The sequence below is a fragment of the Eurosta solidaginis genome, chromosome 3 (assembly GCF_040869045.1).
Source record: "Eurosta solidaginis isolate ZX-2024a chromosome 3, ASM4086904v1, whole genome shotgun sequence".
Taxonomy (NCBI): Eukaryota; Metazoa; Arthropoda; class Insecta; order Diptera; family Tephritidae; genus Eurosta; species Eurosta solidaginis.
The window spans coordinates 175,844,188-175,868,264 of NC_090321.1; the positions used below are offsets into that span (position 1 = coordinate 175,844,188).

General features: G+C 38.5%; 2 protein-coding genes across 5 annotated transcripts in view; one reads left to right on the forward strand and one right to left on the reverse strand.

Annotated features, from left to right (window-relative positions):
- Positions 1–1,788: 1,788 nt before the first annotated feature.
- The window catches only part of LOC137244667 (uncharacterized), a 588,428-nt gene continuing 566,139 nt past the window's right edge, over positions 1,789–24,077 (forward strand). Inside the window, exon 1 of the mRNA XM_067774014.1 lies at positions 1,789–1,954. The gene's annotated coding sequence lies outside the window, so the exon portion shown is untranslated. The remainder of the gene's footprint in view (positions 1,955–24,077) is intronic.
- Positions 17,761–24,077, reverse strand: part of tud (tudor domain containing protein) — a 99,351-nt gene continuing 93,034 nt past the window's right edge. For all 4 annotated transcript variants that reach the window (XM_067773977.1, XM_067773974.1, XM_067773976.1 and 1 more), the window contains exon 10: positions 17,761–23,676. In XM_067773977.1, coding sequence (XP_067630078.1) covers positions 19,811–23,676 — 3,866 coding nt within the window. In that variant the 3' untranslated portion in view covers positions 17,761–19,810. The remainder of the gene's footprint in view (positions 23,677–24,077) is intronic.

Sequence of the window (24,077 nt, forward strand, 5' to 3'; positions counted from 1 at the left end):
CATCGATAACACTCCCCAAGGCCTTCGGGGAGTGCCCTTATCGCTACAACAACGACAACAACAGCGAACCAAATCGGGTTGGAAGGGACCATTTTTGGTCTAAATGAACTTAAGTGGCAACCGTGAACCCGAGTGATAAGCTGAAGCAAACAGCGCCAGTGGCTAAATGTTAAATATGCTGTTAACTGGAAAATTTGGAAAATTTCATTCAAAACCACATATGCTGTTAATAACTACATACATATGTATGTATATTATGTATAGGTATGCATGTGCCTCTGTGGTTTACAGCAAAGCTAGCATTGACGCACTAAAGAAATAAAACTGTTAGTGATAACATAACAGCACTTATTCAAACCAATAACACATGTTTAGGTGTTAAATGCAATTAAGGCATGGAGTTATTTTTCCATCCTCAAATATCGGTATTATGTTTGTTAAAATCCCTGGATTTCGGGAGCTTCTCGAGATCTTATATTGCAAATTTAAAAACCTGAATTCATGTCCCTGTTTTATTATTTTAGCAAGTTCCAATTGAAATCACAGAAAATACTCCTTTCCTGGTAAAGTACAGATTTTTTTAGACGTTACAAATCTCAATTATCTGATTTCAAAGGAAATAGACATTTTTCCATCCGGTGGATCTCGTGGTGTACATTTATAAACGGCGCCATCAACAAATTCCCTTAATAGTTTGGAGTTTGGAGCCAGAAAGATGTTTCTCAACGGCCTCTTAAGATCTGACCTTTCAGATATTTAGATGCTCTCATATGCTTATGCTTATAAAATTTGTTTTGAATTATTTTTAAAACATTGGAGTGAAATAAGTTCTTTTGTTAAACTACTTATATGTGAATGCGTAACATTATTATTTTTGAATCAAAACTGAAAATTAACAGTGTCTGGATAATCCCGAAAAATCCTGGGACCGGACTGTCACCAGGTTTATAAAAGATCTTTCTGACTCGATACCTTAATGGCAATGCTTTCATTTTCATTAGAGACGTTAAGGAAGGGTGTATAACATAATACAGAAAATCAAAATCCCAAAACTCAAAATGTCGACATAAAAAAGCAGACAAATCAAAATGCAGACAAATAAAAATACAGACAAACCAAAAAATGGTACCTTGTTGGTACCAAAATATGATTCTTCCATTAAGAACAGCTTTTTACGTAGGCGGCCTTCGGCCGTGCTTCCAAAAAATAACCCTTAGCCGATCCAATACCGGCTACACGATCCACAGTATTTCTGCCCAGAACACGTTTCCGCGTATGCGGCTTTGGTGGTTAACCAAATATTTAAATATTTATTTCTTAAAAATATTATGTTATTTATTTGAAGTATAAAATATTATTTTTGTTTATTTTTGAGTTTAGATATTTTCCAACTAATTAGAATTTTCTTTTTTTGAAGTTATTCAAAATTTTAAGTTAACACGAAAACTCAATTAAAATTATTTTAAAAATTAAAGTAAAGAGTACAAAGTAGTTAACACTATATTTACTCCCCCTCCAAGATAAATATAGTGTTAACTACTTTGTACTCTTTACTTTAATTTTTAAAATAATTTTAATTGAGTTTTCGTGTTAACTTAAAATTTTGAATAACTTCAAAAAAAGAAAATTCTAATTAGTTGGAAAATATCTAAACTCAAAAATAAACAAAAATAATATTTTATACTTCAAATAAATAACATAATATTTTTAAGTTGCGTTAAACATTCATGATAACTTGAACCACACGTGTCTTTTATATTTTAAGTTTTGCATTTAATATTGGCAAGATGACGGTTGAAGACGGTTGAAACTTCGCATGAGCTTCTGTTGGTAGCTACTTTCAGCTAGATGAGAAAAATTGGTTGCGCGGAAGTACTACACCACTTTTGTCAAACGAAAATTATATCGTTCTTGAACTTATTGGGGTTTAATTGATTCGATTGCAGGATCGTTGGTAAGATCGCCAATATATTTGGTGGTTAACCAAATATTTAAATATTTATTTCTTAAAAATATTATGTTATTTATTTGAAGTATAAAATATTATTTTTGTTTATTTTTGAGTTTAGATATTTTCCAACTAATTAGAATTTTCTTTTTTTGAAGTTATTCAAAATTTTAAGTTAACACGAAAACTCAATTAAAATTATTTTAAAAATTAAAGTAAAGAGTACAAAGTAGTTAACACTATAGCGGCCTTCGGCCGCGCTTCAAAAAAATAACCCTTAGCCGATCCGACACCGGCTACGCGATCCACAGTACTTGTGTGCAGAACACCTTTCCGCGTAGGCGGCCTTCGGCCGTGCTTCAAAAAAATAGCCCTTAGCAGATCCAACACCGGCTACGCGATCCACAGCATATTTTGCTTTCCGCGTATTCGGCCTTCGGCCGCGCTTCAAAAAAATACCCCTTAGCCGATCCGACACCGGCTACGCGATCCACAGTATTTGTGTGCAGAACATGTTTCTGCGTAGGCGGCCTTAGGCCGCGCTTCAAAAAAATACCCCTTAGCCGATCCGACACCGGCTACGCGATCCACAGTATTTGTGTGCAGAACATGTTTCTGCGTAGGCGGCCTTAGGCCGCGCTTCAAAAAAATAACCCTTAGCCGATCCGACACCGGCTACGCGATCCACAGTACTTGTGTGCAGAACACCTTTCCGCGTAGGCGGCCTTCGGCCGTGCTTCAAAAAAATAGCCCTTAGCAGATCCAACACCGGCTACGCGATCCACAGCATATTTTGCTTTCCGCGTATTCGGCCTTCGGCCGCGCTTCAAAAAAATACCCCTTAGCCGATCCGACACCGGCTACGCGATCCACAGTATTTGTGTGCAGAACATGTTTCTGCGTAGGCGGCCTTAGGCCGCGCTTCAAAAAAATAACCCTTAGCCGATCCGACACCGGCTACGCGATCCACAGTACTTGTGCAGAACACCTTACTGCGTAGGCGGCCTTCGTCCGCGCTTCAAAAAATAGGCCTTAGCCGATCCAACACCGGCTACGCGATCCACAGTGTTTCTTGCTTTTCGCGTAGGCGGCCTTCGGCCGCGCTTCAAAAGAATAACCCTTAGCCGATCCAACACCGGCTACGCGATCCCCAGTATTTCTGCCCAGAACAACCTTTCTGCGTAGGCGGCCTTCGGTCGCGCTTCAAAAAAATAACCTTTTGCTGATGCAACACCGCCTACGCGATCCCCTCGCTGAACTTATTTAAACATACATAGGTTTATCTTCATTTATGAAGATACAAAATATTAATTGAAATAAAAATCCATAGTCCTTTAAAGTATGTACTTATTCAAGAAATCACATTTATTTTTGAATGGAGAGTCTAGGAATTTCCGTATTATGATTGGTCTGTATTTTGATTTTTCTGAATCTGTATTTTGATTTGTCTAAATTAAGAGTTGTCGATATTTTGGTGTGTCTGGATCTTGATTTTCGACATTGTGAGTGTCTCCCTTTAAATAGAAAAGGGAAGCAATCGAACAGTAACCACGCTCACTTTTTCGGTATCGAATTTTTCCAGAAATTCGAAAATTGATTACCAAGGACCGATAAATTGATGAAAGTTGATTGTCTTTATGACGCAAAATAGAAGTTAAGTACAATTTGAAAATAAAAATGGAGGTGGCACCACCTATATTTAATAGAAGAAAATTTGAAACTTTTTGTAAGCCCCAAAACAAAAGCCGACGAAATCGTTTGGAAGCCATGCCCAGCTGTCTGTTAGGTTAGACTGAATGAGTCCATAGTGTTATCAGAAGTATTTTTAAAGACAAAACTAAAAAACCCTATCAAAAACAGGACCAATGTTATAAAGTTACTATATCCTCTGGCAAACAGCAGAAGCTTCCCAGAACCTATTCCACTTGCTGGTTTAGGTCTGATAGCTGTATCACTCCTAATAGCTGGAGTTTTAGCCTGCTGCGTGCAGGGAACGAGTACAAAACATACTCGATTGTTTCCTCCTCCGAATCGCACTTCCTACATCTGCTATCACTAACTTTTACATAATTGATATAAGTAAATTAATTAACTACATAACTTTGCATAGCTTATGAAGATCAATTTCCTTGGGTTTAATTACGTACTCGAGGAAGAAAAAAATTTTTGAATAGCCAAATGTAAACAAGTTTCTATAATAAAATTAGTATTAGTATATTGTGACGAATATTAGCAATTCTATACATCACTATGCTGCTACTAAACAAATCCACAACAATAAAGCAAGCAACCACACTTATGTACATGAACACATCAAAGCAAAGAGCCACACACACTCATAACAGCAGCTTGAAGCAGAGAGATTATTTCACATACACATATGCAGTCAGCAGATAAGAGCGAAGATGAAAAAAAACAATCACACATCACGTTCAGCTAAGAGCTTAACCCTCAAACGGGTAAGACCGTCTCAAAACAGTCTTCTTCTTTTTGCCTTCAGAGTCCAGAATACACATTTTTGTCGCCAAAAATTACGGTAAATAGGTGCAAATTACTTTTAGTAGTATGTTGATGGAATATTTAATGTATTGTGACAATGCATTTCAAAGTTATTCTCAATGAAGTGAGGGGAACGAGTGAAGTAGCGTTAAACATTGGTTATCCAGTTTTGCATTTTTCATTTTAAAAAGATATACATTTGAATAAAACAATCAAGTTCATAATTTTACGGTAAGTACCTTACATATTCTTTTTGATTTTTAAAAATGGTTTGAAGTGAAAAAGTAATTTATAGTTGGGTTTGGATTCGAAAAAAGTAAGGCCGTCTCAAGGACGTCTTAGCGGTTTGTGGGTAAAAAATTATTCCATATTGACATAAAGATGTGCTTTCATTGCAGGGGAATATATAGTTTTGTGGTAAATATGGATCGCTCTGGACATTCTTACAAAAAGGAAAAATAAATTTGGAAGGATTTTCCGATGAAGAATTGATAGAATTCATCGATTCCGTGGGTGTCGGAAACGAAACTTTCAGCAATGATGACAGTTTCGATAACACTGACTATGTCGCTGATAACAGTGAGGGTAATGACTCAGCTGAACAGATAATTGCAGAATGTATAAATAAAATGAATGAGGCTCAGGATACGAGACTGTAAATTCGTCGCTGCATATAAGTTCAATCAAACAACCAGTAGCTAGATCAACACTGATTTTCGACGAATCAATTGGTTCACAAACCCCATACACATCGTCTACACCCATAGCAAAAAGATCGTTAAGATCGTCCAAAACGCCTCGATCTCCATTACCAACAGTTGAAGCTACTGGACCGCCAGTTCAACCTAGTTTTACAATATATGCTAAATAAGCCGCACAAATGAGGTGGAAAATTATTTGTGCTATGGACACGAACGACTTTGCCTACCGTTTCGAAATATACAATGGTACCGGCGATAACGTTGCCTTGCCTATCACACGAGATCTTGGAGCCATATCAAATATTGTCATTCGCTTACGATTCCCGATCTTGTACATCACATATTATATTTTGATAATTTTTATAAATTATTACCTCTGTTAGTATACTTCGAACTCGTGCAATATATAGTTTGGGTACAATGAGAAGTATGGGATTTCTTGGTCAATCGCATTCCTGGTTGCAAGCTGCCAACTGGCGCTGACGTGAGCAAAGAAAGCAGAGGATTTTCCGTTGATTGTGTGACCTTATTTCAAGGAGCCGGTGTGACCATGGTGTTATGGAAGGAAAATAAATGTGTACGTCTGACATCTACATATGCTGGTATTGAACCTTTTTTGAGAGCGAATACTGATATTCAACCAGCGAAAGTATCAAGATATTATAGAAAACAAAAGCTTTTCATGCAAGGAAACTTTCCCCAAATCATTAGAGAATACATGCTCATATGGGCCGAGTCGATCTGATGAACAGTCTTATCGGTCGTTTCATATTCAGACTAAAAGCCGAAATATTATGGTTAGAATTTTTTATCACTTTGTGGACATGGCAGCAACAAATGCTTATGTTTTGCATAAACGTATGCGCTCTGAGAAAGCAAACGATTTGAGCAATATGTCCGAAGAAAAAAACCAGTACAATCCTCCGCAATTCCATGAGGAAATAGCTGCTGGTCTCGTCCTTTTCAAAGAAAAGCGGGCAGTTGGTAGACAGACATCGGAGCAAAGTATTGATCGCTCACTATCAGCACAGGCTGGTCTCTCAATGGTAGGAAAAGGGCTCTTCATCTTCTCGATGATGCGCGATTTGACGGCCATGATCACTTCCTAAAGTGGATGGATAGAAACGGGAAAAAACGCTACAAACATTGCAAACAGTCGAATAACCAGCCATTTGTTCCAAATGTAATCTGCATTTATATTGAAAACAGACAAAAATTGTTTTTGGGACTACCATCACAAAAATAAATAAATTTTAAAATGAAACCAGTCGTGCCCATCCCCCATAATATTTCAAAATGAATTAAAAATATCTACATATATGTTGTGTTACTTTTCGTTGTTAAGGCCAAGCTTTAGCGCATTATTACTTTATGTTTTTGAAAGCTTTATTTAAAGAATATCGTTCGAATTACGATCTTTTCAAAATAAAAATATTTTAAAAGCACGTGCCTCCTTTTTAGTAATTTTATACACACGTGAACCGGCAAGACCGTCTGGAAACGGTGTTCACTATTTCTCCCATAAATATTTTTCCAGACATTATTTTTTAGTGAAAACTTATTTATAAGCATATATAGCCAACATTTACATGCCCGCAAAATATGAACAAATATTGAACAGTATTACGATTTTGCCCGTTTGAGGGTTAAGTTGTTACTAAATAACCAAGTATGAGATACAACTGTTCCAAAAGGCATGTTCGTGAAATGTTTAGACCTTAGGAGAAATATGCGAACGAGGCAACATAGAGTATATAAGCAGCGTAAGCTGAGAAATAATTGATCGGTTTGATTTTAACAAGCTTTAGCGAAATACGCGAGTATTGTAATTGTATTACTCCCAAAGTAGTCTTTATAAAGGAGATATTGCTATACTGAATATTTGAGTTATTTAATCGAAAGTTCAGCGATTCGAACGATATCAGAAGGTGCAAAATAAGCAGGATTTTCCAAAATTCGTTATGTAGGCCAAATGGCAGCCACTTTTGCCAGAATTCGGGCAAAAGGTTTTCTTATTCTTGACATAGACTTGTTGGCGTAAGCTCGCAACCTCAAAAGCCCCATAAAACGGTGTCTGGAACGGTTGAATCAGCTTATATGTCTGGTCAATGGAAATCGCCGAAACGAGAGATTGATCGACACAAAAAAGGTTCATTCCATCAGTATGTGCGGTTGCACCGTCTCGTTGGAAAAACATTTTCTCCAGTCCCAATTAATTCAATTTAGGTGACTCCTGTGTAGCTACATATGTAGCCCGCCGTTCACATTCATCGTTTTCCGGACCGCGGTGTTCGCTAACACACATTGCAGTAACTTTGAGCGGATTTAATAGTCCTTTCTAAATGGTGCATGGACTTTCGGTGCCACGTAAATGTTAATTTTGCTTACTCATCTAACGGTTAAGATGGAAATGAGCCTCAGAAGTCCTGATGATTTTCGATGAAAAATCTACCTCCTTTTATAAGATGGAGTTCTTGTAGAGTAAACCGATTCTTGGCTGTGGATTTATATTCTGCGTTTGCTTACTATACGTTGAGCAACACCACGAGATCCCAACAGGTTAGGGAGAAGGTTCAGGGTGTGCAAAAATGCCTTCCGCGGCAGGCATACGGGATTAATATCTGGCGGCCGAATTTCGTAACACTCCTTCAATAATAACCACAACAACATCGAATTCAAAAGTATTGGGAAGGATCTCTCTGTGATATAAGAAGACGGGGTAGAGAACAGTTCTCCAAAAGATGTATAGTCTTTGCTGTGATGCCAACGGCTTGTATCGGAGGAAATTTAGTGATGAGCTGGACGAGATCTACGCATGTATGAATAAAGTCCGAAAGGCTCGCAGATGAGCTCATGTTACGGGGACAAATAATTACAGAAGGACTTGATCTTAGAGTGCAAACTTTGTGCACAGCAGTCAACGATTTTACGTCCAGGTGATTAAGTCAGTCAGGAGTCTAATTACACCTAAAAAGAGAATACCTACTATATTTTCAGAAAAGGTTGTGGAACCAACTATTGGCAGTAAGTGCTTCGTTGTTAAGACTACATGATCTTTTGTGGATTCAAGGTGCGCATCTGGCCACTCCTTTGTACAGATCTGGTTCAGCTTCCTGTGAGTTTCTTCTTTCTCTGGGGCTGCGGTACGGTCAGCAGTGTACCCGACTGATGAAGATTGAAAATTCCATCGTAGCTGACATTCTATGAATGAGGTCTGCTGAGTCTAAAGTTATTTCCCAGCCTTTCTAAAAGTTAACTGGCTGGAACCTGTAATTATAATGGCCTTCGGCGTGCTTTGGCCCATTTTGCCCCTTCAATTAACAAAAGCGGCTCCTTCTTCACTGTCATCTAGACGAAACCTGATTTTATTGTATCACAATAACGTGCGAGCAAGTTAGTTTTTTTGGGACATAGGAGGTGTCATTCACATCCATTACCTTGAAAAACTATTCGGGGCGAACATTGTTCAGAGGTTCCAGACTTAGAAAGTCGAGTCCAATGAAAAGGTCATCACTGTCCTCCCTTGATTTGATTTAAACCGATTTTTTTCTTATTTGCAAGCATCTAACAATTAGTACACGATTTCAGACTTAGCATGTATAAATGTATGTATGTATATGAGTTAATAGAATTTCACCTTTGCTGCACACGAACATATGATATACATATGTATGTGCATGCCCATTAGTGTATAAATACATATTTATGTACAGGGCCGAATTAATAAGAAGGCGGAATAGGCAGTTACCTGGGCCCTCAATTTTAGGGGGCCCCCGAAAAATGAAAAAGACTTCTAAAATTTTCTTACAAACATAAAATTCTAGAGAGTGAAAGAAAAATATAATCAGGGATTCATTGCATATTTGAACTAGTGACAAATAGTACTCGTTAGATCCATAACTTATTATAATTTTTAGGAAAAGTTTGACAGTTGCATAGTTATTGCTTGAGTGAAAATGGTATTCAGTCACTGATCGTAACACGTAATACGGGCCCAGAACTGAAAATAAATTTTACTCAAATAAATAAAAACTCAATTGACCGCATTCAAAAGGCGACGACCGACAAACTAGGTTCCTAAAAAGAACATTTCCGACTCATGTAACAAATTGTATGAGCGTGCAAGGAAGTGTATCGAAGTGAAAGGAGAGTATATTGAATAATAAAAAAGATTTATAACTTTTCTTCAGTTGTAAGGTCATACTGGTGAAAGTCTAGCGGATCAAACTTTTAAGTGTCTTACTGAATACTGTGGTTTAGGTATTCAAAATTGTAGAGGACAATAATATGACAACGCATTAAACATGTCCGGGAAGTATAAAGGTGTGCAAGTAAGAATATTGAGTTTGGATGTAAATGCGATCTACGTTCCCTGTTCTGCGCATTCCCTTAATTTGGTTGGAGAGCATGCTGTGAAGTGCTGTTTTTATTCAGTAGATTTTTTCGCCGTTATGCAGACATTATATAATTTTTTTCCGCTTCCACCTATCGTTGGGGCGTATTAAAAAATAAACTAAACAATGAGAAAACTTTGAAGACATTTTCAACTACACGCTGGGAAGCACATTCGCATGCGACGAATGCCGTTTACGATTCATTTGATATCATATTAGAAGCTCTAGAAATCATTGCTGATGATGAATCACAAAATACTGATACTCGTTATGAGGCGACGTGTATCGCGAATAAAATGCAAAAATTCGAATTTGGTTTCATGTTGATTTTATGGAACTCTATTTTGACTGCTATGCGTTCAGTGAGTAAGTCATTGCAAAGTGAAAAAGCAGATTTGCAAACGTGTGGTTTTTTGTACGGATTGTTAGAAGAAAGTTTAGCTTCATTCCGTGAAAAGTTCAATGATATCGAGAAAAAACAAAACAATTATTACCTGGTGTAGGTTATACAGAAATCGTACAACGTACTCGTAGAAAATACCAACCTTATGGCGGAAATGCTCCAGAAGTCCAGAAGTAGAATTTTCGCCTCGCTATGATTATTGGGACAAAACGTTTCCTCGAAATCATCGACAATCTTCACAGTGATATCAAACGACGTGCGAAAGTGCATATGGACGTTTCAGTGAGATTTGCATTTCTCATCAACTTTTCTCTAACTGATGGAGACTTCCACGAAGCTATAAATAACTTAGTTCGTTTTTATTCCAGAGATTTGGAAGAATTTTTCATTGAAATGAAACAATTCCAAAAAATCAGATTTATTGAACAAAATCGATGTTGATGATATACGTCATGAATTTGCCGAAAACAAATGTAGAAAACGACATGTTTAAAATGTATGTAGTAATTTTATTGATAATAGCCGTGTTTTTTTTTACACGCGTATACGTTTCGTTTGCGCGTGAAAAAAAAACGCCTATCCTCGCTTAGATAATGCTTAGGAGACCCATCTAGCGGCAGCGGTTAAACAACTAGCTACAGCTACAGGGTGTACCGAAAAGCGGAGACACAACCCTCTGTTGTATTTCCGTGTATAACATATAGCTGAATCAGTTGTGAGAGATAGTGGACGCGCATTGAATACTTGGAATTAGAGCAGAGGGTGAAACATGGACACATATTTCAGTTACATCTGAGTATAATGCGTATTGAAATTTAGTAGTACTAATTTTATGCGTAGCAATTTCAGAGGTGTATTTAAATTTTGTCGCTTAGCAGTCCATATAAAGCTTAAGCGTAAACGTATATACACTTGAAAAAAACACAGCTAAAATTACATTGTGACAATAAAATTTTTATGAAAGATATTAGTTTTTATTTTTTAATCGAAAAAAGAAGGGAACGGACGTGAAAAGAAAGGACCCCAAATTGATGGTTGCCTAGGGCCCCGTTGAAGGTTAATCTGGCCCTGTTTATATATATGAGGTTCCAAATCTCGATAATAACCTAGTTTTCCACTTTAGTTTAAGCACAGTCTCCTGTTATCATGCGGCTGTTAAATGTAACATTCTTAATTATCACATTCATGTCAACTTTACCGAGACATACGAATTAGAGGTTTACGCCGATCACTTTATCGGCGGCGGCGGCGGCGTGAGCGGCGCGCCGGCGTACGCCGGTATTCTTACTTTAAAAAGCTTGATTTTTCTATTTAAAAAAATAATATTTAGGAAAGGTTTTGTCCACCTACAATTCCCGATGTGCGAACAGTAGCAATCCCGACCACCAGTCGCTACCACGCCTCCTGACCCGCACACCATATGCCAGCACAGAAGCTATAGGACAGCGACTTCGAACTCATATGTACCTTCGTCGATGTCACTTTCCTATAAGCTCTAGGTGTAGGTAGCTCCGAACACTTTCTAATGGACGTTTTTGTCGTGCTATGCTGCCGAGCTACACCAGAGAAAGACCTTGAAACGTTAGGGAGTGACTATTCGGATGTCATTGCGTAACTCATGGAAGAAAATCGTATAATCCTCGGCGCATCTACATAATTAAAATTTTACAAGGACCCTGGATAAAATTTTTAAAATGTAGACCAAAGTTTGAAGGCGTTTGCGTTCACAACATTGATTTCAACGATATTTTAGAATGAAAATCGAAGGATTTTAAGTTGAAAGATGTTAACTGCTGTTTTCCGGCCTTATGATATAAGAGCTCATTATGGATGATCGCATAGCTTCAGTTTTCAGACTAGTTCGACTGTTCACTACGTTAGGATAGTATCACACACGGTCATTATTTCGACTATCTTGGGAAAGCTTTTGCTTCGCCACTTTGAGTGTTCTTGCGAAGGACAGAGCCTCACTTAGTAAATATATGTGCCTAAGTATTCACATTCGTAAAAAGAGCCGTAACGTGTAGGTGATATTTAAACTTGGTTGATGGACTATAATCAATGTGAGTCACTCCAAGGGACTGGTTGGGGATAGGGCCGCCAACTTTAGGAAATTGCAAACCTGGATACTTGAGTGTTGAATGATGGTGTGAAAATCAAAATTAACATTTCAGACGCTATTGTAGTTTCGCAAATAAACAACAGATCTTTGAATGTAAGCCCAAGTGATTTTTCACTTTTTATCATATATCTTCAACTTAAGTATGAGGTAAGAATCATTTCAAAGTGGTGTTTATGCCCCTAGAACCTACTAAAGGATTTTGCATCACTGATTTCGCCATTCTTTCAGCAATGTAATTTTTTTTAAAAATCGTGACTTTTTTGGATAATTTGCTTTTTTTAACAACTTGAGGACAATTTGAGAACATGTTCGCCTTGGGTAATTTTATTTGAATTCATTGATTATTATTAATTAAAAAAAATATATATGCAAAGTGAGCATATAAATTTATTATAAAACTTCTTTTAGTGTTTTGTTTTAATAATTTGGTGATTTGGGTGATGCAAAGTCAGTGTTATGCTGACATCGAAAGCGCCGGTTTTTTTACATAACTTTTGAACAGTTAGAAAGGGTTAAATTTCGCAATTAGTTTCTTATAACTGGCAGTGATGCGCATCCCCCAGCGGGTTAGAGGGTCAGAATATACCCGCGGTAGGTATGCCTGTCGTAAGAGGCGACTAAAATACCAGATTCAAGGGGTTGTGTAGCGCAACCCTTTCAGGTTGCCAGCGCAATATATTTGGAGAAGCTATATTGCCTAATTGTCAACCTCACCTATCAGTAGCGAATCCTGTTTCATTAACAGCCGAGTCTCTGGCAACCCCGAACTCCTCATGGATCTAGGGGTAGGGAGGGCGCGATGGCCAAGAAGGTCGCATGTGATTATATAACAAATCGTTCCCGAGATAGTCGTAGGAAACGATAGTAGCCACTTCTGTTGGTGAAGGTAGCTTTGATATGTAGAAGTTAAGCAGAAGTGGGGATAGGACACCGTCCTGTGTCACCCCTTGTTTAATTCTTCTTGGTTTTGATGTTACGTTCCTGCCCATGCTTGCCGTCCAGACAGATAATTTGCGGTCCACCTTTCGAGACTTGGGGAAGGGGAGACCCTTCCAGGTCTTGCAGTAACGTGCGTGGTTGACCGTATCAAAAGCTTTTGACAACTCTAACGCAATGAGTACTGTCCTATAGTGGTTTTGGTTTAATTCGCAATTTATCTGACTGCTAATGGTATTTAGCGTGGTGGTAGTGCTATGTAGTTTTCGAAAGCCATGCTGTTGATTGGCAAGTTGTAAATTCATTTCATTCGAACACAAACTGGCGATCGAACAAATTTCATTGAAAATGTAAGAAAATTGTTAAAATAGATGAATAAATATAATATAATAACTTTCAAACTCTTATTATTAACAAAGGTCGAATTCAAACAAGCTTAGTCCAAGCCAAGAGGAAATATTGGCGGAATTGATGGCGAGACACACGCTTTGGTATCGGCTTGCTTCAAATTTAACTTCTCTAGAAAGTAACTAAAAGCTTCTTAAATTAAGCGAAATCTCTTCACGAAACTGCAATAATTTTTTGTTACAAAGAAATAATACATAAATGATATGCTTACGCTTTGTTCGATAAGTCCAAAGGGTTACTGCACTCTCTTAACCGCCTTCGGACCATGGCGGAACGATACAAGGTGGCAGCATGGTGACATACCTACAAACATAAATAAAAATCCCATGTACTTTGTTTTTGTAAATTCGATGGACAAATGTCAAAATCGTACTGCGCCGGCAGTTGATGTATCAAATCAAATAAAAAAGTGGATAATCATCTGTTCCATGCTGCCACCTTGTATCGTTCCGCCATGCTTCGGACTATCTTTTCATCGCCTTCGCTATTACAATAAAATTGGATCCATCGCAGTGTTTTACTTTATTTTTTATATTTTTGGCAACCAATTTGCCAGACCAAAATCTATTGTGAGCTAAAAATACAATCCAACCTAATGTGGATTATAAAATTTATTGTGAATTGAAAATAAATTACGTTCCGTTTGCTATCGTATGTTATAATCCCATTTTGTTTATAAGTACGTTTGACGTATCGTATCACGTAATTTTCTTTCATATGGTTGCCGATCCGTGATCGTATGTTACGATTCGAGCCCAGATCTTGCTGTGAGTTCGGTCTCTTGGATCGCAGCAATGCGGATGTTATGCCGCTTCATGAAATCAACTCTCTCCGTGATCTTCCGAGTTAACCCATTACAGTTTAACTGCGTACATCTGAAATGCAACGGAGGGACGTCGTCACTCTGGGGGTAAGTGACGGGTGACTACGCCTGAGTTGAGGGAGGTCAGGACGCAATTGCTGTTGTGGCCCTGGGACTGGACGTCCTTGGGTAAGCATTGGGCTATCCGGTGTAGTTGGGTTTGCGGCTTGGCAGCATGGAGCGATGCGGGACGCCCTTGGGCGTGAACAGCAAGGAACACACTGACAAGAGTGTGACCGTCCTAAAAATATTCTTTTCCGGCATACGCAGCAAAACCATTTCTCTGGACCGGGGTCAGGTACAGGTCCCGGATTGGGTTCGACACCTTCCCGGAGCAGGAGAATATGACGTAGCCCCTTGCAAGGATCTGCTGGGAGGATGACAATTTGTGAGAGGGAAGCAACAAATTAAATGGGGTTACACTGAAAGGACAGCGCTTGGTCGGGAAAAATCCCGAGTCGCTCCGGTACATAGAACCGGCTGCCTTGGGAAGCGGTCATACAGTGCTATCGTAGGGGTGTTATTGGTAATCTGCATCCCCGCTCTGGTTTCTTAGCATACGTTCTTTTTTACGTGCCTGGCAACCAAACAAAGACCATTTTTTTCTTTCATTCCCACTAACCGTATCCCATTCCTATTCCCTTTCTGTATTTGAATTGAAAATTCTGAGTTAGATGGTAATTTCCGGAACTTGAACCTGAGTTCAAATTGGAAGCTCTGAACTTTCATTGTAATTTTCTGGACTTGCAGATGAAACATCTGAATTTGAATTGAGATAACAGGGCTTCTCACCATTCAATAGGCGCGACCACGCACTAGTTGCCATCCATATCCTCTAAAGGGAGTCCGACGAAACTTGCAGCTTCAACAGGGTTGTACCAGAGAGATAAGGATGTTAAAGGCGTTGGTTCCACATTGCAATTGAAAAGATGGTTAGTGTCATGTTGGGACACATTACAAGCGGGATATGCCTTGGGTAAGTGGGGTTGATTACGGATAAGTAAGAGTATTACAGTATTCAGATCGAAGTTGAACTAGAGTGACGTCCGTCTCCCTGGGGAGGTTGCTTTCCGGAACTGCGAGTTTAGGGTATTTGTCTTTAAGAAAGGAATTCACCGGGCAATTCCCGGCTTAGAAGTCCGACGCACTGAATTCTTAAGTGCCAGATTTCTTCATAGTGCTTACGGAGATGACTTCTTAAGTTCCTGGGAGGCTGGACCTCCTGAATCAGGGAAACTTTTTGTTCATCATTTCATTTCTCTTCATCAGACATCCCGTGGCAGTTCTGAGCGGGGTGTGTTGACAGGCCTGAAGTTTCTTCCAGTGTGTTTCTTTTAGGCTCGGCGAACATATTGGGGGCGGTAGGTGGTTATGAGCGTTTCAGTATTTTTGGATGTAAGACAGTCGGTAGTGTAATGCAATTGACGTGGATGTCCATTATGTTCGAAATTAAGGTCGCCGAGGATTTGGTCGATGACAGTGTCAGATTTCATGAGGTGAAAAAACTGTAAAGATTAGCGAGACAGTCGTTCATTTAATGGCATAGCTCATCGACGGGTGGGCCAAGACCTGTTGCCATCATAGTGCAGTCATCGGCGTATGGCACAATGGTAACTCCTTCTGGTGGGGAATGAAACTTCGATATGTAAAAGTTAAACAAAAGTAAAAGTTAAACCCTGAGCGCTCCACCTTTTAAGATTGGGAAGAAGGGTGGCCCTTCCAAGTTTTGCAGTATATTGCTATAATTGACTGTATCAAAGGCTTTTGATAAGTTTAGCGCTATGAGTACTGTTCTACGGCGGGGTTCTTGATTCAGTCCACAATTTATGTGTTGACGCTATGTTATTTTCGGAAGCTAGGTTGCGGTGAAATAAACAAGCGGGACGGCTTCAAGTATGTAATGACGCCGTGGGAAGAATAAAGGAATGGCTGACGAACATGGGGCTGGAGATGGCTAGCAATAAGACAGAAGTGGTTCTGGTGAGGTCAAAGCGGACTGTGGATGAGTTGGTCCTAAACATAAGAAATTATCAAATAAATTCAAAGCCTTCCTTAAAATATCTAGGAGTAATCATTGGTTCAAAACTAACTTATAGGGAGCACTTCAGGGCGGTGGGGGAGAGTTTCTAGTTAGTGGAGCCCTAACGCGAATAATGCCCAATATCGGCGGCCCAAGCGAAGCTACCCATCAGCTATTATCCAACGTAATCAGCTCGATAATATTATAAGCAGCACCAGTATGGCACGGATCTAAAATGGTCCACCAAAAAGATATACTAGCAGCCTACCGCATTACTGCTATACGAATAGCATGTGCTTATCGGACGGTGTCCGACGACGCGATCCATGTTTTATCCAGGAAATTCCCCGGAAGATCTACTCTCAGGTGAAATGGCCGACCTATATGGCATAGGAATCAGCCGACCATCTGAAGATGCTAAGGAAAGAGCAAGGTCACGAACAATAGTTAGGCGGTAAGAACGGTGGGAAGATTCGAGAAAAGGGCGCTGGACCTTCATGCTATTCCGGAATATAGCGGAATGGTACGAGCGAAAACACGGCGAACTAAATTACCACCCAACGCAGATATTGAGCGGGCACGGCGGCTTCAATGAATATCTACATAAGCGTGGGATAGAGGATCGTTTGTGTCCACACTGTCCCTCCGAATTGGAAAGCGCAGAACATGTAATATTTCACTGCCCTCGTTTTCACGGCGAAAGACTGTCTGTAAACAGAGTTTTTGGAGAGGAGCCTTCCATTAGGAATTTAGTTCCACGAATATGCGGACAAATAGATTGTTGGATTGCTGTGAGCAAGATGGCCTATATAGTAATGACGAAATTGATGCATGTTGAAAGGGAGCGCAGAGAAATTCGCATACGAAGTAGCGGCGCCCTCTTTGATGGTGATGGTAATAGGGGATTCGATTTTGTACGCGGCTGTTGGCCCGCCGTCTAGATTTGCCAACCAAGGAATGCATTACGTAATGCCGGCAAAAAGCGCTGGCGTATTTCTTCGCATCCGACAGTACTTTATCGCCAAAGGCGATTGATATTTTGTTGCTGAGCTTAGTCCGGTTTGATAGATACCTTACGGTTGACCGAAGTTTACCACGTCGCCAGGGTCTCGCTGTCTTAAAAGGTCATGCTCTCTCACTTAAGTTGCTCGAGGTTTTCTCAAGGTAGTCGCTGTTTTTTTTTTTTTTGTCAGATATATTTATAAAAATGCCTTCTATACATGTTCGTGGCGTACATCTGTTCATTTTAATTATTGCATTAAGTTAATTAATTAATTCTCTTTCCAAAAATCGCAATTGCACAAAGTCACTACACCGCATAAATATATATAGGATGCAGTTAAAGAAAACAAAAACTTCCTTGAGAAAACATTCGGCATAAATTGGTTGCTTTGTTGTTGCCAAAGTATCGAGTGACGGCTCTTAACAAATAAAAACTCTTTGCTGAAATTATAAAACCCCTCTGACTTTTTTTTAGTATTATCGATTTTTTTATTGATTTTTATTGCTTTTCAATTTTTTTTTAATTTCGTGTACAGAGTATGTTGTATTTCTTTTGCTGAGTATGTGTGTGTGTATGTATATAATTTTATTATAAATTTCAATGTTATACAAGTATAATAATAAAACAAAAGTTAATTTTAAAATTTGAAATGCAAAAAATTTGAGTAATAGTAATAATAGTAATTAATATAATAGAAATCATACATTTTCATTTTTATTTTTTCTCAAAAAACATTATTTTGGCTAAAGTATTGTTTGTATATAATAAATAGAGTAATATTTCTTTGCTAATATATATAAATAAATAATGGAAATTGTTGACAAAAAAAATTATATAAACCATTCAGATTAAAAAAAAAAAAATAAAAAAACAGCCACATTTGCATTACAGCTGCCTATTAACAAAATTAAAAATGCATTACAAGTGCTTTCTTCGTTAATTCCTCACCACTTACATATGTAGTATGTATCTATATGATTAAATGGACGTTGTGTTATTTTTGTTCAGTTTTTAAATTAATATAAATGTATTTGAAGAAAAATATAAAGCGATTTTCACGCAGTTTATATATGTATATTGCAAAATTTCATTTCGCTAAGCGATACATTATTGCAACGTTTTCATTTTTGCTTAGCAAAATTTAGCTTTTTCAGCTTTATTGTATTACAGTTACATATGTGTATGTGGTAATTAATTAATTTCTTTCTCGTACATACATATATAGGTTGAGCAAATTTTTTTTTATTATTTTTAGTGTGTTTGCATTTTTAATGAATTTATTAGGTTGTTGTTGTATTAACAGTGATGAATTTATTATCTGTGGCCGTATCGCGTTATACGATCCGTGATCTAATTGAATTGCTTAAGAATATCGCGTTATACGATCCGTGATCGAATTGAATTGCTTAAGAATATACATACGTGCAACAGAGGCTACGAGTGCTTGTTAGACTCTTCCCACGGCAGCCGGTTCTATGTACCGGAGCGACTCAGGATTTTTCACAACCAAGGCCTGACATTTCAATTCCATTCCCCCAGTGCTTATTAGATCCATAATGTACTATCATTTTTAAGATTAGTTTAACAGATTCATCTTTATCGTTGGAGTGAAAATGGTTTTCGATAAGTACTCGTATAACGCGGTGCGGGCCCTGTATTTTATATATGTATTTGTTAAAATTTTTTTTCTTCTTCGTTTTACTTTTTTTGTTCCCCTTCGAGATTTTCATATTTTTAGATCAAAATCGTTTTACAAATCTACTTTCAATTACTTTTCTTGAGATCTACATTGCAGATTCTCATTTCCAAATGTAAAGCTCGACAATTTATTAAACATTAATCGTATTTATTTATTTACATCTTCATTTCAGTACAAATCGATTCCATTTAAGAAGTTTTTTATAATCCTTCATCGACATTTTTTATTTTATTCATTGAATATAAAAAAAATACTTAAAAAGTTTTTCTGGAGCTAAACCTCTCCAGCTCATCCTTTTACTTGATAATTTTCATTTAAAAAATTTTTTTATTTTGTATTTAAAGAAATAATAGAAAAAGTAATAAATTATTTGTCATTTTTAAAAATGTTTTGCTCATCACTAACTAGCTAACCGTTTCTTCCAAAGCAGCAATTGAAAAAAATTTCACACATTACACATTTAGAAATCCAATTTCCAGCAAATTAACTCATACGTTTTTTTTTTTCATTTTTTGGGTTTTAAAAAAGCGCGCGGACATGATGCGCTATTCAGTTTCATACAATAAAGAATTAATATATCACACAAATTTTTATTTACGCGTTTGCATATTGTCTATTCCAGTTTTTAGGCGCTAAAAAATCACAATTCTTGCACCACTCTACCGTAATCCACAGCAAACGGTAAATAGAAAAAGCCGCCATATGAAAATGGTACACTTAATCACACTTACTCTTGCTTACTTAGAAGTCTCACAAGTCATGCAGCTTAACATAGCAAAAACAATTCAACACTTCATAAGCTCAAAAAACGCATTTTAATGCGTAACCGCGACGGAACCTTTACTACTCTTAGCAGCCGAATTTTCTTTACCATCCCAGGACATGCAATTTTCCTCCTCTAAACCATTGGTGAGCTCATTACCATCAAAGCTACCCTTCTTCAACAATTGCATCACCTCATTTGCAATATTTTTATCTTGGTAGAAAAGTCGACAGATGTTTGGATCGGCTGTTGTCTTTAAAAACTCAACTTGGAATGTTTCGGAAAAGCGCGAATCAATAAGCTGTGTAAATATGCTGTACGCTGCTTCATTACCAGCGAAGTTTACATCCAAAGCACAATGTTTGCTATAGCCTTCAGTATCTAGCATATTCTGTGGCAGTGTACGAAATTGACTAGTAACAGCATTATTGCCAAAATCCAGGTAATGTACTTCACATTCACCGCCGTCCAGTACTTTCACAATTTCTGCACGGTAAAATGCCAAATCCTCGGGGAACTGTGCAGCGCAAAGGGCACCTACTTCAATGTTGTTGAACGCATCAAAACTGGTTTCGGCATCCAATAGCACATCGGTGATTTCCTCCACCGCGGGCACATCGTCAGCGAGCTGAATATAGAATGATGCAGGCGAATTGACATGTATTATGCTGCAATCGTGTAGCGTCGGCACGCTAGACAGAGCTGCCGCTGCCATCTCGGCATCACCTTTTGACACAGCTTCCGCCAACTCTTCAGCCAAATCCTTAAAGCTTACGTGCAATTTAACAATGTGTATGCGTTCATCTGCATCCATTTCTATTTCATCTGCTTCGATATCGTAGATTTCACCAAAATGAGCATCCACAAGTGCGCTAAAGCAATCGTTTAGTAGTGTTTCTGGTGCATCGGGAATTGCATTCAATTTGCATTTCCACGCTAGTGATGGTATGGCACACAAACTTGCTGGTAATTCGCGCGTATTTGTCGCATTAATGATGTTGCCATAATCGATTAGGAATATTTCATAGCCACCATCGCCTGCCAACACTCTCAACACTCTGCCACGATAGTAGCAATCATCTTCAGCGCTATAAACGCAACATACCCATCCCACCTCAACAGTACTTAGTAACTTCAATTTTTCAGCATCAGATTTTGTAAGCGTCTTTGCCACCAATTCCATATTCAATGAATTTATTTTTGGTTGTATGTAGAAGTGCGTTGGTGAATTTGCGTGTGATATGACACAAGTGTTATCACCAATTTGTGCCGTGACCACAGTCGACGCATTTGCGCTAAGACTTTGAATTAGGGAATATAATCTTTCGCCCAAATCTTTACCGCTACTAACTGTGTATAGTTTTACTGGTGCAGGTGTTGCGTTGTCGTTATTTTCCATAAATTCAATCTTTACCAAAGCCTCACACTCATCCACAAGTTGTAAAAAAGCTTCAATTGATACATCTATTTTATTTACATCTATCTCTTCAGCTATACCAGCCAATTGGCAATGCCTGGCGAATTCTGGCAAAGCTTGTAAATCATGTGGCAATATACGTACATCTTCTGTATTGGCTATGGTTCCATAATCAATAAATAACACGCGATATTGTGTCTTCGCACCAGATTCACCCATGACACGTCCCAATATGCGGGCACGATAGAGTGCTTGATCTTCATTATACACAGCCGCACATAATTGACCAATTTTGGGTTCCTTTAGCTCATCCATTCCAAGCGCATTCAAACTTTTGGTAACATCCTCCAGACGAATTGTATCTTTACTGAATTGTATGTAGAAATCGGTGGGAGAATTCGTATGTGAAATAAATGCATCATATAATTTGCCACTGTCGAAAACTGAGGATTGTACAGTTGTGCCGATGCTCGTATTTAGTTCAACCTCGACGGGCTTGTGTTCGCACATAGGCTCAAGATCATCATTTATGTTATGGCCATCGATATACAAGTGCACTAAAGCATGATTATCGGCTGGTTCACGCAGCTCCACTGTAAAAATAGTTTCACCCTGAGCGGCTATCTCGGCAAATTTCTTCTCGGCTGCTTCGGACCAAGCTAAACAATTCTCAGGCACTTCTAATGCACACTTCTTTGATAATGGCGGTAAATTTGCAATTTCTTCGGAAATTTCACGACATTCTGGACTAATCGATGTATTGCCGTAATCTATGAATAATACCTCATAACCTTCATTTGGCACCTGCTTTAATAATTTGGCGCGATACCACATTTCGTCATCGGGAAACAGTGCTGCAACTATTTTAGCATAGTCGAATTTTTGGATTTTAGTTAATTTATCATTTTCAGCTAAATAAATTTCAATTAGTTCAAGGGCTTTAGAATCCTTTTCATATTGTATACAGAAATCGGATATGTTATTCACATGTGATATGAAACAGTTTTCATCCGTGTCAACTAGTTCCAAATGCTTAGCAAACCCATCTTCCACTAGACGTTCAGCAATATTTATACCGTCAATAAAAAGATGAACGAAACTGCGCTTACTTTTATCCCCACGTGTTATATATTCGTAATTAAGAATTTTGCCATAAGAACCATTAAATATTGCATTAGCCGCATCCACCCAGTCGGCCGTGCCATTCGGTTTGATAGGCAGAGCACACGGCATGCAAAGCGGTTCGATGTTAGGAAAGACGCTCATTTCTTTAACATCTGTTGTATCTGATACACAATCCGTATTTCCATAGTCAATAAATTTCAATACCATTAACTCAGCATCAATAATCTTTGCACGATACCATTGCTTATCCACAGAGTACAATGAAATACAATAAGCACCATCAACTACACTCATCAATGGCGGCAAAGATTGTGCGACAATTTGCAAATTCTCTTGTAATGAACGCAACTCATCCAATTTGTCGTAGGGATGTACGAAGAACTGTCCGGGATTGTCACAGTGACTTAGTACAGCATGTTCCATGTCAGCATACGGATCAGCCGATTCTGTTTCAGATTCTGTTGCAGCAACAGGCTCGGATATAGCATTTTCCGTTGGGGGTGGTATTGGAGATGGAGTTGAGGATGGCATTGGTGATGGTGAAAGCTTTGTAGGATGTGGCGCAATAGTTTCAACCTGTGTTGGAATTAACGTCATCGCCTCTGGCGGTGTCTGCGGCGGTGTTTCTGTTAGTATGACCGGCGCTGGAATAGAATTTGCTTCTACAACTTCTGGTGTTTCAGCGTCTTCCTGCGTATTGATTACGTTGTCCTTTATGGTTGTTTGCACGGATTCTTTCCTTTCCTTTTCTTCGGATTTTACTTGTTTCTTCTTTTTAGGAGAGTTCCTAGCCCTACCTGATCCTTTCTTTTCGCTTTCGTCTTCCTCTTCAAGTGTCAAATCCACCAATTCAATATATTCGAACATATTTGAATTATCATTTTCCAATTGCTTGCGCATGAAGTCCACATCTCGTGATTTTATTAATTGCGAGTTCAGCAGAACGTCAATAACATTATCACCATTGGACAAATAAAGTTCAGCTATCAAATGATTTTGTTGTACTTCCAATGCCCTCACGGTCAATACAGGCTCATCCACTAATGTCAGCTGCTTTACCTTATCTATTACAGTTGCATCTGAATCGGTTGCTACATTGGTTTTCTTTGATTTAGAACTTTTGTGCCGCGCATCTGCGGCCAGTGTACGTACTGGAAGATTCAATTCAATGGCATATGTATTGGTATTGGCATAGAATTTTTCTTCCAATTTTTTTAACTTAGCAGCGTCTACGAGCTCCGTGTTTCCATAATCGATGTAGCGTACTTCGATGTCATCTTTGGTAATCTGAGGTGTTATACGTGCGCGATACCAATTTCCATCGCTACCCAATGCAGCGCAGAGTTGTTGTGGTTCAAATTCAGCTAGAGGAGTCCCTGTAAGTTAACGTCGAAAATTAATACTTTTTCACACGTTTATACACAAACTTAATATTTATAACCCGAAAGCACAAACTTAAATTCTAATAACGTTCATACATATACATATGAAGGGAATAGCTAGCACCTACACAATGAGGCGAGAGTACTCCCCATTAGGCAGAGAAATGAAATACTGATCAAACAGTTTCTGTTGAATACCCAGAAACCTGGGCATCCCACCAGACATCTGGTTGAATAGGCCACACCTTCCAGGGGATTACGAGGAAATCTCCGTAAGAATTATGAGAAATACGGCACCTGAGAACACAGCTATATGAAGCAAAAAAACACAAACAGGTCCTCAGTGATATCTACAAACAGCCGCGGACCTCTATGCCACGAATAGCCCAGCGAAT